Source organism: Sitophilus oryzae, unplaced genomic scaffold (genome assembly GCF_002938485.1).
Source record: "Sitophilus oryzae breed Bouriz unplaced genomic scaffold, Soryzae_2.0 scaffold_119_pilon_pilon, whole genome shotgun sequence".
In the NCBI taxonomy this organism is placed as follows: Eukaryota; Metazoa; Arthropoda; class Insecta; order Coleoptera; family Curculionidae; genus Sitophilus; species Sitophilus oryzae.
The window spans coordinates 1,904,145-1,919,591 of record NW_022145837.1 but is presented as its reverse complement, the minus strand read 5'-3'; the positions used below and the strand labels follow the sequence as shown (position 1 = coordinate 1,919,591).

At 33.0% G+C, this 15,447-nt stretch overlaps 2 protein-coding genes across 3 annotated transcripts in view; both read left to right on the top strand.

Moving 5' to 3' along the window:
• LOC115891874 (zinc finger protein OZF-like) overlaps positions 1-15,447 on the top strand; it is a 203,506-nt gene that overhangs the window by 51,942 nt on the left and 136,117 nt on the right. The gene's annotated exons all lie outside the window — the stretch shown is intronic.
• LOC115891873 (vacuolar protein sorting-associated protein 13B-like) overlaps positions 1-15,447 on the top strand; it is a 41,183-nt gene that overhangs the window by 14,586 nt on the left and 11,150 nt on the right. For both annotated transcript variants that reach the window (XM_030912470.1, XM_030912469.1), the window contains exons 16-37: positions 168-329; positions 387-581; positions 2,918-3,139; positions 3,204-3,392; positions 3,584-3,769; positions 3,828-3,975; positions 4,029-4,207; positions 4,389-4,516; positions 4,574-4,733; positions 4,792-4,935; positions 5,032-5,248; positions 5,310-5,493; positions 5,662-5,826; positions 5,880-6,086; positions 7,304-7,450; positions 7,508-7,673; positions 8,466-8,998; positions 9,060-9,317; positions 10,138-10,404; positions 11,041-11,437; positions 12,738-13,050; positions 14,614-15,002. In XM_030912470.1, coding sequence (XP_030768330.1) covers positions 168-329; positions 387-581; positions 2,918-3,139; positions 3,204-3,392; positions 3,584-3,769; positions 3,828-3,975; positions 4,029-4,207; positions 4,389-4,516; positions 4,574-4,733; positions 4,792-4,935; positions 5,032-5,248; positions 5,310-5,493; positions 5,662-5,826; positions 5,880-6,086; positions 7,304-7,450; positions 7,508-7,673; positions 8,466-8,998; positions 9,060-9,317; positions 10,138-10,404; positions 11,041-11,437; positions 12,738-13,050; positions 14,614-15,002 — 4,956 coding nt within the window. The remainder of the gene's footprint in view (positions 1-167; positions 330-386; positions 582-2,917; positions 3,140-3,203; positions 3,393-3,583; positions 3,770-3,827; positions 3,976-4,028; positions 4,208-4,388; positions 4,517-4,573; positions 4,734-4,791; positions 4,936-5,031; positions 5,249-5,309; positions 5,494-5,661; positions 5,827-5,879; positions 6,087-7,303; positions 7,451-7,507; positions 7,674-8,465; positions 8,999-9,059; positions 9,318-10,137; positions 10,405-11,040; positions 11,438-12,737; positions 13,051-14,613; positions 15,003-15,447) is intronic.

Here is a 15,447-nt window from a genome sequence, read left to right as displayed (position 1 = left end):
AAGTTGCGGGTACATGCTAGTCTTAAAATAAATTAAAAACTAAAGTTAATTTTAATTATTTAGATAATAATAATAATAATAATAATAATAATAATAAAGAAGTGTGTTTAGGATTAAGTGTTAAATTTTGTAGTTTTTATACTCTACAATCGATATATATATTTTAGGTATCCAAGAAGCTGTCGAAAATACAATGAATAAGGAAAATCCTCCTGACATTATGGTTATCACGTTACCCTTTGCTAACATCAGAAGTGTACAAAGACAAATAATTAAAAAACATTTAACTACATTACCAGTTACTTTGCCCGATAATGTATGGTCCATAGGTAATTATATTGTACATAAGGAAACAAAGGATATTTTTTACAGATTTCTTTTTATAGATAAATCAAGCTTTCCCTGGACAATGTCAGTGTCTGATCTAAGTTGTTACACTATACAGCATGGTAACAAATTGATATTTTTGAAACCAGTTACTCTCAGTGCTACGGTAGGGTTATCTACTCGCCCTTCTAAAGCTAATGTCACTGCGGATTCTAATACGGATGTCAGTCAGACTGTCAAAAATACTAGTCAAGGTTTGGCATTTTTTTTTCTTTATGTTTATTTTTGGTTAAGAACTGAACTAAGCTTTATTCTTCTATTTTACTTTTTCTAAGTTACATGATAAGAACTATATAAATCTGTTCAACAATATATTATATGACAGTAACAGTTATTGTCTGTCATTGTAACTCGATATTAAATTGTATGTTCTGTCCTTTTTGGTTGTCATCTGTCGAATTTTTCCTTAACTCTTTGGATAGACTTTTAGCAAATGTTTACTAAGGGTGTATTCCGTTGCTTACCTGGGTTATGGTTTTATGTTCCGTTTCTATCGGTTTCCTGAAAGTTTTCTTATTACGGAACACGGTTTCCTGAAAAATTCGGTTATAGTGTGTCCAACGAGAAGATCCTTGACAGTGATAGATGTGTCTGTCATTTTAATTTCAAAGTAGTTTATTTTATTTTACAAAGAAATAAGTTGGTACAACTAGAACGCATAGCAGGAAATTAATATATGTATTTAAAATTTGACTGACAAGTAACTTCAAAATATTGTGAAACTGCATAAAACTGAAAAAATGTAATCGAGTTATTTTATTTAATAAAAAAAGGTATGTGCTAATACACAACAAACAAAAACAAGACACCACATACCAAAAAATATAAAAAGAACTATTTCTTACTTTCAAGCTTTATGAAACTTCCCGCATTTATGATTATATTTATCAATATAACTTATGTACAAATACAAATTTGTAATATTCCGCAGGAATAAATAAAACAACATAAATAAAACAAACTATTTTATTAATAATAACACTTACCAAATTTTATACCTCACAGGTTGATTAACTTTAATCTTAATTTTTTTAAACCAATACCTTTTGACATTATTTTTCTGCAGTACTAAAATTTTACAACTGATATTTTACAGCTACTCCAGTTTTTAGTATGGGTTTAGTATGGTCCTTCTACCATATTCGAGATGCACTTATCTACGACGAGATGGTATACGAACTTTATTGATAGTAACTTTATTGGTGTATCTGTATAAGACTTTCTGCGTGGGCAGCGAGTATTAACCATAATCTGTGCTCTGGGTTCTACAGTTAATTTTCACTCGATTTTTCCTCCACTTGACTTCAAAAGACACAAAACACACGGAATAACACGAATCACAATGCATCATCTTCCAAAACGCAGGGAATTTGACAAAAGTTGTCACAAAATTATAACCTATAATTTGGCAAGACTTTGACAAATGTCAAAAATCTAAAGGCGAGTTCATACGCATCGGCGTCCGTTTGTCGTTCATCCTTCCGTCAAACCAATAAGATTGAAATACGATCTGTCATTTTTGAAATAAACCAATCAAACTGGTTAAAAACAACAAGTGACGACGCATGACGAATTTATATTTAAACCCATCCATAGTTAACTTAAAAATTATTAGAAACTTTTTTTAGTAAAATAAATAGATTGGTATGGGACGTCATCTGCTTTTGTCATCGTCTGTCGAAATCTTACCTGAGAAAAAAAACAGAGTATATAACTGTCACCAAACTAACCAGCGCGAGAAGACTGGTTTTTCTAGTTTTGTTTGTCAATCAGTGTCATTTATGTGACAGAAATCAAGCAAATATTGGAAGTTTGATTAGGTTAGGTTGTAGCCATTTTATGTTTGTAGTCATTTAATTTCTAAAATTTGTAATAATATTTTGTATTTACATCCAAAAGCAATGGAGGTAGGCAGTAAAGGTAAATAAAATTCATTAACTAAATAGAATGACTTTTTAGGACCATTTAAACTTATCATGCAGCCATTGTTTCTTAAAGTCAATAACATTTAAAGAAAACATGCAAAACAAGACAACAAGTAATCATGAATGTTTTGTAAGCTATAAAAATATAAATATTGATTAGATTTGATTATTTATTATTGATCTGTTTTAATATTGACCTTCAAATCTTCACTTGAGCTGTCTAACGAGTTTAACAGTTTATTAATAAAGTACTTTTCAATATTAAACTCCATTGGAAAGAAGAAGCAAACGTAAAAGCAGAGAATAGGTACATTAAAAATGCATAAAAGATAAATTTTATAATAGAGGTATTGAAATTTAGAAAACGTCAACATTTGACGTTTCCAGTATTTTACCAAACCGTTCCGTATCAAACCGATGTTTTTCAGGAACCGCTCTTTACCATAGTTTACAGGTCTGGTTCGCCTGGTTTTGCAACGGAATACAGCCTAAGAAACAAAATTTATATACTTTGAAATGATGTTAATAAAAGTTAAAGAGTTCGCAAGAAATTTACTCTTGTGAACTATCTAAAAAACTTAAAAAACAATTTTGATTATTTTAAGATGAATTAAATGTTTCCAATGTGACCAGTCAGACTCAGAAAAGAAAAGGTTCTAGAAACACGAACCTTAGTGCTTCCAGCGCTATAAATACACCGTTTGGAAAGAACAGCGACAGTACGGCTCCTAGTAGTCCAAACAATCAGATTAAAAGCAATCATTCTTTGGATTGGCAGAGTCAGAATTCTTGCAGTGCGCAATGTAAAAGTGACATAGGATATTTAGGTAACATTAAATCTAGAAAAAAACTATTTGAAAAATCTAAATCATAATTATAATGGTCTTTTAGGCGTTTGTGTTCACATAGATATGACTCCGGTAGTTGTATCTACGTCAGAAGTTCAGGTTTACCTTTTTGCCAGTATTCTGTACGGTCTCATGGAAGTGGCACAAAATCTTATACCTTTGCACAAAGGAAGAAACTCTGGTACTAAAACTGTACCACATGATGTGGTTCCACATCAGATACTTACTAAAGGTATTCCAAAATAAACGCTGAATAAAAATACTAAGGAGGGATGTCTAAGTATCATATTTAAGTATGAGCTGTCATTTTTGAGCCATATTAAAGTATTTTCGCGGTACTAGATTTCTTACTTAGTATTTTTATGCAATGTAAAAACACAAATGTGTAATGTTCATTTTTAACTTGAGGAATTACTTATTCAGAAAGCACTACACTCTCTCCTACCATTCTGAAAGAAGACGATGAACATTCAAGTCAAAGAACTCCTCCTTTGAACACAACAGTGAGCACCGAGGTTATGGTGGACGAAGAAACTGTCAAATTGACAGCTTGGGTGCAATGGACTATCACCAGATTTACCGTGGAACTGTTCTCATCTCAATTTAAATGTATACAGAAAAAATTGTGTTAAATGCAAAAATTAATTGATTTTAAATATTTTTTTAGCATCAAGTAAAGAAGATGAACAAGATATTCAACCCAGACTGAAGTTAGTTCTAGATGTTGAAGATATAGTCAGCTCTCTAGATTTTCAAAGTGTGTATTTGAAGATTAAGAGTAAAATAGGATCGGGTTCAATAAGACATTATGAAAGGTATGCATTTTAAATTTTGAAGTTTTTAGAAGAAGAATATGTTTGAATTTCAGGTCATCTCCAACAGCTCAGTGGGTTCCTGGTCCATTTTCAGGCATAGTGATGCGAGTTAGAGATGATTTTGCAACTAACCCAAGGCAGGAAGACAATGGATTAATTAGTGTGGTTATAACTAGAGCTAGCTGTCAGCACACGCATACTTTGTGGGGAGCTGTCAGAAAAAAGCACAAAGGTATGATACATTTGAACTACTAAAGTATTCAAACGAGAGAATTCTCTCTCTCTCTCGTGCCTTTCTTTCATTACTGACTCGCTGATAGTTTTACTGATAAATTTAAGTTGGTTAAATATAATCTTTTTCAATAAAACATTTCTTTGCAAGTTCGATACTATTCTAAATTCGATAATTTTAGACAAGAAAGAAGATTTGACCAAGCAAATTCTGTCAAAATCAAGATATATCACCGAAATCGTAGTCAATATTCAACCTCTAGATTTTATCATATCCCTAAGCACATTGAGGAGCTTTTACCTGGTTTTAGTAAGACCTTATACTTAATTTGTCATAACAAATCGTATTTATATATTTATTTTATAGATTCCTCTTCTAAATATTCCTGTAAAATCACCAGAACCTGAAAAGTGCGACTCTGTATCTAGCACTAACTTTTTGAATTCCGTCAATAATCAAACTTTACCTCTGGCTTATCTAGAGTGTCAGGATATCAGAGTTATAATGCCATCTAGCGAGTTAATAGGTATGCATATTTGACTTAAGACACATTACAGGATAATTATTTTGTTTATTTTTGATAGGAAATGGTTCTTTACATGACGTGATGGTTTTCCAGTTGCAAAAGGTTACTTTAAATCCTCAAGCTGTCAATCCCATCTGTAGAGCACCGATTCGAACTGATTTGTATGAGCGAGCTGCGCATGCTCGTATTTTAAATATACCAGGTAAGTTTGCGTAATGTACATCATTGTTGATCGCTCATTGCTCCATATATTTTATCATATTCATTGCATTGAAGTTGTTTTACTTTTTTATCTTAGGAAGTGAAGTTGAGGATAGGCAATACCAATTAGACTTGCTGGGTATATCGCTTTGTTCTGGAGTATGGGACGAAATAAACTCGGTTTTACACCCGAAAGAAAGTTCTTTATCGGACTTGCGGGGCATGAGCGAGAACCCTGCACTGGAATGGAACATTTTGGAACAAGGTCAACCTAATACTGCACCCACATTGAATTTAAGATGTATTATAGAAAAGTATATTATTTTTTAATACTTATAACATGTCTTTAGAAGCTGTAATCATTTTTTGGGTTAGGTTTAATGTGTCTGTCATCGCAGCTCCAGCAATGACGTATAAAGATAATGTCATCATTTGTGGACATGCAATGGAGATCAACTTTGTATCTGACATTTTTGTGAATTTGTCGCTGCATCAGATCAAGATAGTATCAGGTGTACTGGCTGAATTTGTAGTATTGTTAACTCCGTTAATAATGGAGGTAAGTAAATGTATTGTATGTAAACGAATGGTTGCCTGGCAATCGTGGTTCTGTTTAAAATCATGCGTAGGTCAGATGTTTGACCTACGGGTTATTTGATATTCGAATATATTATATATCTTTGAATATATTTTTTTTTTATTTGACCTTGAATATATTTTTTTCTAGGATGGCTTGTTGAAAAGACCGAAAATAAAGTTCCCCTACTCGAGATTCGAATCTTTTCTTTCGGAATTTGATACCGAAAAGGAGGTTGCCGTTATTGACGGTCTAAATAAAGATTCGGGCATCGAAACATCAGATGTAAAAAGCCTTCAGTCTGCCAGGGCTCAGGTATGACACACATTTTCTGTATTGCTTACAAATTGTAAAATTCTATTTTTTAGACTTTCCTTAATTCTAAACCAAGCACCGAAAGTGAGAAACAGAATATTTTTCCTAGACCGCCTAATACAGTACCTTACTTGCCAACTACGATTCCCTTGGAAGTTCTGATAACTTCCGGTAAAATTACTTTGTCTTTGTACAGTGTAGATGACGAGAGAAATGTTTATATTAAGTATAAGGGCAAGAAAAAGAAATCACAGAAGAAGGTAAAGATTTGTTGTGTTATATTATGTCTCTCAGAAAATATTCCAAGTTGAATAATTATTTATACAGATTGTTTGCTAAGTGAGGTAAAATATTGTAATCCTATATAGGTATTTCGCCACTGCAAGAAAATCTACAAAATAAAATAGTTATTTTTTGTAAACACTGCTGCGTTAATCCAACGGAAACTACTTGTCAAAAGTTAGGTTTACAGATAAATAAATTTGCCTAACGAACAAAAAAAATGCTTAAAGTTTCGGAAAGTTTATCTCTTTCCGTCGTCGGAATCCAAAAAATACAAAGAATAAAGAAAAAAACCATTTAAAATATTTAAATGCAACTATTCAAGAACACTTTAGTTTTTTTTAAACAGATACGCCTACAATAACAGTTGACGTCCTCTATTTTTATTTTTTTTTATTTTATTTGCCAAATATAATATAATTAAATAAAAACAGTCTAATACTAGAGTTTATTCTCTTATGTCTAAGGTACTTTTTAAATATAGTTTTATTTTTGTGACATATGGTTAATATAATGTATAAAGATATTTCACAGTAAACGACTGTAATTCGCAGTAATCAACCAGTATAGTAGTAATCCGGCCTATCTGTCCAATTGGCGCCTCACGTTGGGCGCCAAATATAATATATAAGTGAAATAAAGGAAATTGAAGTATTATTTCACACATCTATCTATTAAAATAATAAAATTAAACGGGCTATACCTATGATAGAAAGTTTAAGAAAGGGCTAATGTCTTTAAATAAAAACAGTCTAATACTATAGCTTATTTTCTTATGTCTAAGGTACTTTTTAAATATAGTTTTATTTTTGTGAAATATGGTTAATATAATGTATAAAGATATTTCACAGTAAACGACTGTAATTCACAGTAATCAACCAGTATAGTAGTAATCCGGCCTATCTATCCAATTTTGGCGCCCCACGTTGGGCGCCAAATATAATATAAAAGTGAAATAAAAGAGATTGAAGTATTATTTCACATCATCTATTTATTGAAATAATAAAATTAAACGAGTTATACCTATGATAGAAAGTTTAAGAAAGGGCTAATATGCTTTAAATAAAAATAGTCAGACAAATAGCACCAACTAACTGAATATGTAAACAACAAACCAGTTTGCACAAATTACTTAAGTCTAATGTAAAGTAGTTGAACTATTATATCAATATAGTGGGACTTATAATTTTTACAGGCCGATGAAGATCAAGGTTACGAGGCGTCGGAAGAAAGTACGGATGACAAAACTGATAATTACAAAAAGTATATACCGTTGATTTACGTTTCTTTCACTCAACCTAACGCTTTCTTTGTCAAACAACAGATAGGAAGAAAACTTCAGGTTTTATACCTATCTTCTTTAAACTCAGCATACTTTAACAAGTAATTCTGGTTTTAGCTGTCGTGTTTCGATATTAATTTCAAACTAAGCGGTCCAGAATATACTGCTCTGAATCACATGCCGAATGAAACGGACTTTCCAGTAAATTTGTTAGAGACCAAGCCTGGAACGCCTAATAGTAACGGTATCCTACCGGCGTTTTTTGTATTGAAGTTTATCAAAGGTAAGACGCAATTATACAGGGTGAGTCTTAAATAAGCGCAAACATTTTTAGGGATAGTACATTTCGGCCTATGAGTTTTTTTCGCGAAGAAAAAATTTTGTAAATTTGGAATTTGTCAAAAACATTTTTAGATTTTTTTTAATTTTCAGTTAAAAAAGATAATATCTTCATAGTATGGCAACATTTTACAAGAAAGAAAACTCAGAAGACATTCAGTGGTCCTCAAAATTTGAGCGATTTTTTTTTTAATTTTCAAAGTAAAAGATTTCAGTTATTTTGGACGCAATTATACAGGGTGAGTCTTAAATAAGCGCAAACATTTTTAGGGATAGTACATTTCGGCCTATGAGTTTTTTTCGTGAAGAAAAAATTTTGTAAATTTGGAATTTGTCAAAAACATTTTTAGATTTTTTTTAATTTTCAGTTAAAAAAGATAATATCTTCATAGTATGGCAACATTTTACAAGAAAGAAAACTCAGAAGACATTCAGTGGTCCTCAAAATTTGAGCGAATTTTTTTTTTAATTTTCAAAGTAAAAGATTTCAGTTATTTTGGACTTGTTTGAAAAACGGTAAAGCAAAAATATGTTCTTTTTATCGAGCCTACCAGCTCTGAAAATATTTGCACTTATTAAAACTCATCCTGTATATAGATGTAAATGCGAAATTGAAGCTTGGATCTTTTGTAAATGGCTCTATAAAATATTCAGTGACACTAAGTTTTTTATGCAGCTTGTATCTTTTGTGGTACTGACTCACAACACATCTCTCAATAAATCAATTACTTTTTAGGTGTAGGCAAAAAATCAAAAATTGAACTTGACATCTCCAAACCTACCAAAGTTCTGTGTAAAACCTCAAAATGGAGCCATATGTTGGCCATTAAAGATAAAGTTGTGGATACATTTAACAGTGGCGGAGGTGGCAACAGTTTCATGGTCCTTTTAAAGGCGCATTTGTCAAATAAGAAAAACGCCATTAACGAAAGTCAACGAAGTGTTCGAGTGAACGATACCTATAGCAAATTCCAAGAAATAAAGGAATTTTTAGGTAATACAAATTCAGTCTCGGTCAATTTTGACCAAATCGTCTTTGCCGTATCCTCGGAAAGTGGTCACGAGCTTCACATAGGCATGCAAAAACTCAAAAGCCATCTTTCTTTGAACACCAGACCCGAAAAATTATGCTTGGCAACGACTTTCGAATGCCTGACTTTGACTGTCATTCATGACGTTTTCAAAAAACTGTTGCTAAACCCCTGGACTGTCACTGTTGATGTTTGCGTGTTCTGGGAATCTTGGCAAGACACAGACAGCAATCCCCAGGTAATATATTCATTTTTTATTTCTACTATTTGTTTTTAACATTATCAAATATCATAATTAGGTTCAAGTATCGATTGAAAGTGACTGTATTTTACTGGACGCGACTGCAGAGCATTTAAAATGTGTCGAGATGGTTTTAAAAGATGTAAAAGAGTTTATATCGATGTTGCCGAATAAAGATATGGATGAAGTTAAGAAGGAAGATAGTTTTGCAAAAATAGAAAAGGATCAGTACTACAAGGATGATCTGAGAGCTGGAGCCTTTCAGTTTGTCGATTCTAGTACTGATAATTCTGATGAAATGCCTCTACCTTATCAGGTAAGATTTTTTTAATCATAGGATCGCATTTAGGTTCCTATTTTTTCTGTTTAGTTATTTATTGGTCACGAAACTTCTTTGTGATTTGCGTGCAAAATTAAATAGAAGATGTTGTGAACAGTGAGCTTACTTATATTTGATATCAGTTAAACTTCTGGTTACGTAATCCAGGGCGCGATTTTTAAATTTATTGTTTCCAACCCCGGACATATTCGGCGCCAGACTGACTAACTGGAATTTAAATTTTACGTTAGGGATTCAGGTGGTAGCACTGCTGTAAATATGTCAAGTCGCCATATTTATTTATTTATTTCCGGACATTGTCATTCGTTCTGACATTTTAGTTTTGTATAACGAGTTTTTGATTTAAATAAATGGTGTTGTGATACTTTAAGCTTAAAAATGTTTACTAGTATACCTTGCAGTCGAACAGTGTTCTTTTTAGAACCTCTTTTAGTGCAAAGTGGTAATAGCGTAATAGCCGTAAAAAACTCATTGCAACTTTATTAGAATATCTTGAACGGGAAAGCGGTAGTAACGGCCCTTTATGTCCCTTAAGTGCTGTTAAGAGGGTGAGTTTTGTTGATGTAAATAATAACTGTTTTTATATTTATAATTAATTTATTTTTGTTTTCTAAAATATTTTGATTAAAAGAAAATATGTGTACCGGTCAAGCTTAATCACGTGACTAAAAGTTTATATGATATGAACTATAACTGTCATTGATCAGACAAATATTATAAATAAATAAATCTTACTGACCAATAATATATTATACAATATATTTAATTGAAGTCTTTGATTGATTACTTTCTATAGGTTATGTTTTGGTCGAAAACCATATCAGCCATGGCTTGGAAATATCCGCAGCCTCGCGCTTTGACCAAAGTGAGAGTTTTTCCGGTGCCGTACAAGATGGCGCTTGGTTCGCAAGAAAGCGTCATGATTCTGTGTCATTTGGAATACTGGTCCGAGTGTAGGAATTGTTATTTGCCATACACCGAATTCTATTTGTCTGAAAGTGAAGTTTGTCACCTAAACTTGCCCAAAGGACAGCCCCAAAAAATCGTTGCCAGCGTTTGGAGGGTAAGGTATTTGTTTTCCCATAGTGAATAACTGGTTAAATAAAATTATATAAGAATTCTTGCCACTTAACTGCTGATATAGAAATTTAATTCCACACTGTGTTTGTCATAATGTGGATCAACCTGCTTTCACTACCGGTTTCGGAGCCCTACTCCATCATCAGGTGAGCAAGGGTAGATTCCATAAAATGACAATCACAGCACAGAGTAGTTAATTCCGACTTGTCGGAAAGTATCGGTTAGATATTAAGTCCCGAACGGGAGATAGCGGCCTGCGTGCAATGGTAGTACTTTCGTACCACCGAGTAATCGTAATCGTAATCGATAGTAAAAGGATGGTAAAAGGCTTTTTTCAGGCAAGCCAAATTATAAAATGGAATACAAATTTCTTGCAGTATAGGCATATATACTTAAATTTTTTGTGAAATCTACCCAAGCTCACCTAATGATGGAGTAGGGCTCCGAAACCGGTAGTGAGAGCAGGTTGATCCACATTATGACAAACACAGCGTGGAATTAAATTTCTATATCATAGTATATGTTCATAGAAACTTTTTGTTTTATTTTTATCTGAAAAATCACCCACCAAAGTTAAATACACAATTTTTTGGTAACCCTGTATATTATATTTTTGTAGGTGGTAATAACTGCAGTTGATGATCAATCCGATGAAAACATACCTCACAAAATAGGGATTTCACCGAGAGCTCTAGCCGCCTGCATGAGAATCGATTCTTACTTCAATAAGTCGTTGATTCCTAACCTCACTACTGCTCTATACATAACGAAGATAGAGGTCGCTTTGTACAATTACTTTCCTAAAAACGAAAATAATGTAAAGTTGCCAAAGAGTCTGAAAAAATACAGTTCCGATTTTAGCTTTCCTGAAAATCAAAGATTTTTGACATTGACAGTTGACAATTTGTGCTCTTACTTGTCAACATGGAATTTCGATATTTTCGCGACTGAAATAACAGGAGCTCTAAGTTCGAATGTGTTAGATTATGCTTTTTTAACTGAACAAAACCTTTTAGGTAAGCAGTAGATTTTTTTAAAATAATTAACTTATCTTTTTATCTAAGTAAAACAAAAATATAAAGTGCATAATTTGTGAAAATTAATAATAAATAAGACATAATAAAAAAAATATATAGAAGCACAGCAAATTCTCAAAATTCGGACTTAGAAGATTAAAATAGTATTTGACTCTTCCTTTCTTAATGTTTGATTTAATAGTAATTATACCTATAAGAATTATTCATGTCTCTTACAAAACGCATTTTAAATATATTTGAGCCTACTGTATATAACCACAGATTATACAGATTATAATCTTTGTTTTTTCTTTATTGTTTTTCGTGGTTCAAATTTTCGGAATCGGGCACTAGTTAGGTGACTAGTTTGCGCACATAACACGCCCACTTATGGCCTCTAAAATTGTGCACAGCGCCTGACCGGCACAGTTATTAGAGAGATATCGGAAAACCGAATAGCGTCATCCAGTATTTACGCGTACCTTATGGTTACGATATGTGCGAGTCAACGCAACACTCGCTAATAACGTTATCGCCTGACGTAATTTGCGGATTAATTACACCAAGCGCTCTTTCTAAATAACCTCTGATAACGTTTAAAAATTGCTTAAATGGGCATGTGCGGGTATTTGACAACCGGAGCCGGCCGGCGAGATCTTTTATTTTAGGTTATGTTTGAATTGTTTTGAATTATTGCTTAAGTTTTATTAGGTAATTTGATATTTAAGTAGCTGGGATTAGTTTTAATTAAATAAATATGGCCCAAAATATGGATTCCACCTCTTCCAATACTAAAGAACGTATAAAGAGTCTTAGGTTTACAGCAGATGACGACTTAGCCCTTCTAAGAGAATTTGTTGCTTGTTGTCCTAAACCCATTGGCAGACGTTGAACAATAAAGCACTGGAAATAAGCACTTTAGCCCTTTAGTTTTAAAATACCCAGTAAACAAAACAAGTTCAAAGTTTTAAATTCAAAGTTAGGTTAAGTTTAAATAGCGGACGCGACGCGATCAGAATTATTTCCGATCCGATAACTATAAATGAAGAGAGTTAATACCACCTCACGTAAAGGAAATAACACCTGGCCTTATTAACGTCCATGCCCGCTATTCGGTTTAGCGATATCTCTCTATTACGCTGTTTATTGTATTTTACGCGAGTTTATTTTTGCGCACAGGAAATTTGACTCGTTTGCACATCGTCATAAAAAACAATTTTTGTACCACGAATTAGGGACAAGATTTTTATCTATATACTTATAGGATACATAATCTGTGATATAACCATATTTTTTTTAGAAACGTTTACATGTAAGTTGGAATTATTCTTAAACAAAGGCCTGGAGTGCAACATAATTTCTAAGCCTATACGCCTAAATATCGCACCGAGCATTGCTCATACTCTGGCCGTGAGTTCTCAGATGTGGACTCGGAATAGCTCAGACGATGCAAACGCCTTAGAGTTTGTTATTGTGACGAGATTTGTTATATGTAATGACACGAATGCGAGCATTCGATTTGCTCAGTGGGCTACAGAGGAAGATATCTTGCTGCCATCTAGAAAATGTAATTTGTACTCGTGGAGGTCTCAAAAGAAACATCAATATTTAAGGTACCTAATTTGTAAAATGCTAACATATTACAAGATATAATAAATATGAAAAAAATTGTGTATACGCTACTGAAGCAGGTAAGTCAAATTTGCTGTCCTCCATTCGCGAATTTCAAGTTCCAGAGCTTTACGTCGTGGGCTACTCGAGAACGATTCTGAAAGGGGCTGTGCGCGATAGCCTGGTGCCTCTATATGGCGCGGAACAGTTCATGAGCAGTTCTGAACTTTATGACTCAATTGAATGGAGTGAGAGTATCGCGTTCTTGAACAGTTCAGAGCTGCACAACTGCGTGAATGGAGAACAGAAATTGGCGTATCTAAATTCTTTGATGATTCTTTGACATCTAATCTTTGACAAGTAGCAAATAAAAACAAAAATGAAAGAAAAATATATAATTAGTTAATTTTAAGTGAATTTTTTTTCATAAATTATCGGTTTACTACGCGTTTATATATTATACACTGCTGGCAGAGGAACATTAGCAATAGGAGGTTTTCAATGCGGTAAAAAAGATGGTAAGGCTGCAAAATACACTGCAGTGCAACAGAGATGGATAAACTATCTTTTTCCTACCATCGTATAGGGGAAGTGATCATAGAAGTGATACGACGAGAGAGCCTCTGCGAGAGGGGGCGAGTCTTTAAGACGCTTGTGTGGGGGCTACCGCCTACTAATAGAATAGAATCGAAAAAAATAGAAACAGGACGGACAGTGTTGCCATTCCATTAAATCCGATTAAATCGAAATTATGTTGGCTTATCCCAAATCTAATCCCATTATCTTGCCTGCTTAATGAAATATTAAATAAAGTACGAAACAATTTTAAGAATGTTTTCTCTAGGCACATAATTTCTTTCTAAAACGAAAAGTAACGTGCAAAACTTTGAAATCATTTCTAAAATAGCAAGTGCAATTCTATGAAATGGCAATACTGTACGATTTTCCTAGCAGTCGCCCCGACACCGTCGGTCGGAAGGACTAGGAAGGAATTAGGCCGAAAAAAACTTTATAAGGAGTAGCCGAACAGGGTTGCCGGGTTTGTTAGATTATAATTCTATACGAGAACAAAATTCTCGGTAGATCTTCAACAAAAATCAAAAGTACAGAAACAAAATAAAATATAATATTTAAGTCCAAAATTAGCATTCCTATGTGTCGTAATAATAGATCACTCAAATAAAATACAAATATAATAAATACAACAAGAATTAGAAATAGCTAGGTATATTATTTGATATTAAAAATAATATTCAATTAAATAATATTAATAAAAACATATAAAACTATAACAAGTAGGGATAGCAGTCACAAATTAGTGTAGCAGTCACTTTTTACCTTTGTACAAATTTTGATCAGTGATATCTAAAATTAATTTCATTTCAATGGGAAAGCTGTAGCAACTCTCAACTCTTTTTTCATCACTCAATATTTCAAATCAAATTTAAATATGTCAAATAAATCCTCAAACAGAACTATCAAGGATCCCCACCCTAGGGCTCATTATTCTCCTTCCTTAATCTTTTTATTCATAGGTGTCAATAATTAACTGACTATCTTTCTAGAGTTGCCATAGAAGAAACTGATTGGATATGGTCAAAAGCTTTCTCCATATCCCAAACAGGCAACCAAGTTATCCACTTCAATTCCGAAAAGAACATAACATTGTTCGTTTCGGTTAAAGAGCTATCAAAAACACAAAAACAGATCACTTTCTACGGTCAGCTGATAGTATACAACCTGCTTTCTGAACACTTTGAAATGAAGATAGTTGAAGCGGTGGCTGAGAATAAGGAAGCCGAGTTTAAGAGCGCCCAAGTTCATATCGCAGCTGGTAAAACGGCAGCGCCCAGTATTTTTATTAATGATAAGAAGAGTTATTTTCTGAGATTGCGTTTCTATGGGTTGGAGTCGTCGTGGACCGGTGATATTCCTCTAAGAGAACACGCCACAGGTTAGTATATTGATGTATAATGTGAAGTGATAATTGATTAATATAAAAGGCAGTATACAGGGTGTACCAATATTCCGTGAACATAGAACTAGTACGTATTTTTGAAATGAAAATAATCTCCTTAGACCCAATTTCCTCGCTACATCTCATAATTTTTGAGAAAAAATTTATTGGAGAATTTTTCCTAAAGCAGACTTACAAAATATACAGAGGGTTTCAATATTCGGTAGACACATAACGTCTGAATGAAGCTCTTTTGTATAGAGGTAAATTGTAACTAACGACCTTATTTTGATTTCAAAAATACGCAGTAGTTCTATATCCACGGACACCCTGTATATTAAGAAAAATATATTTGAATCTTTCTTATTCCATTGTCATACGGACTAGATTAACCAATTATTATTACACCTTCGAAGTTATTTCTTCTTCTGGTATGTTTTTT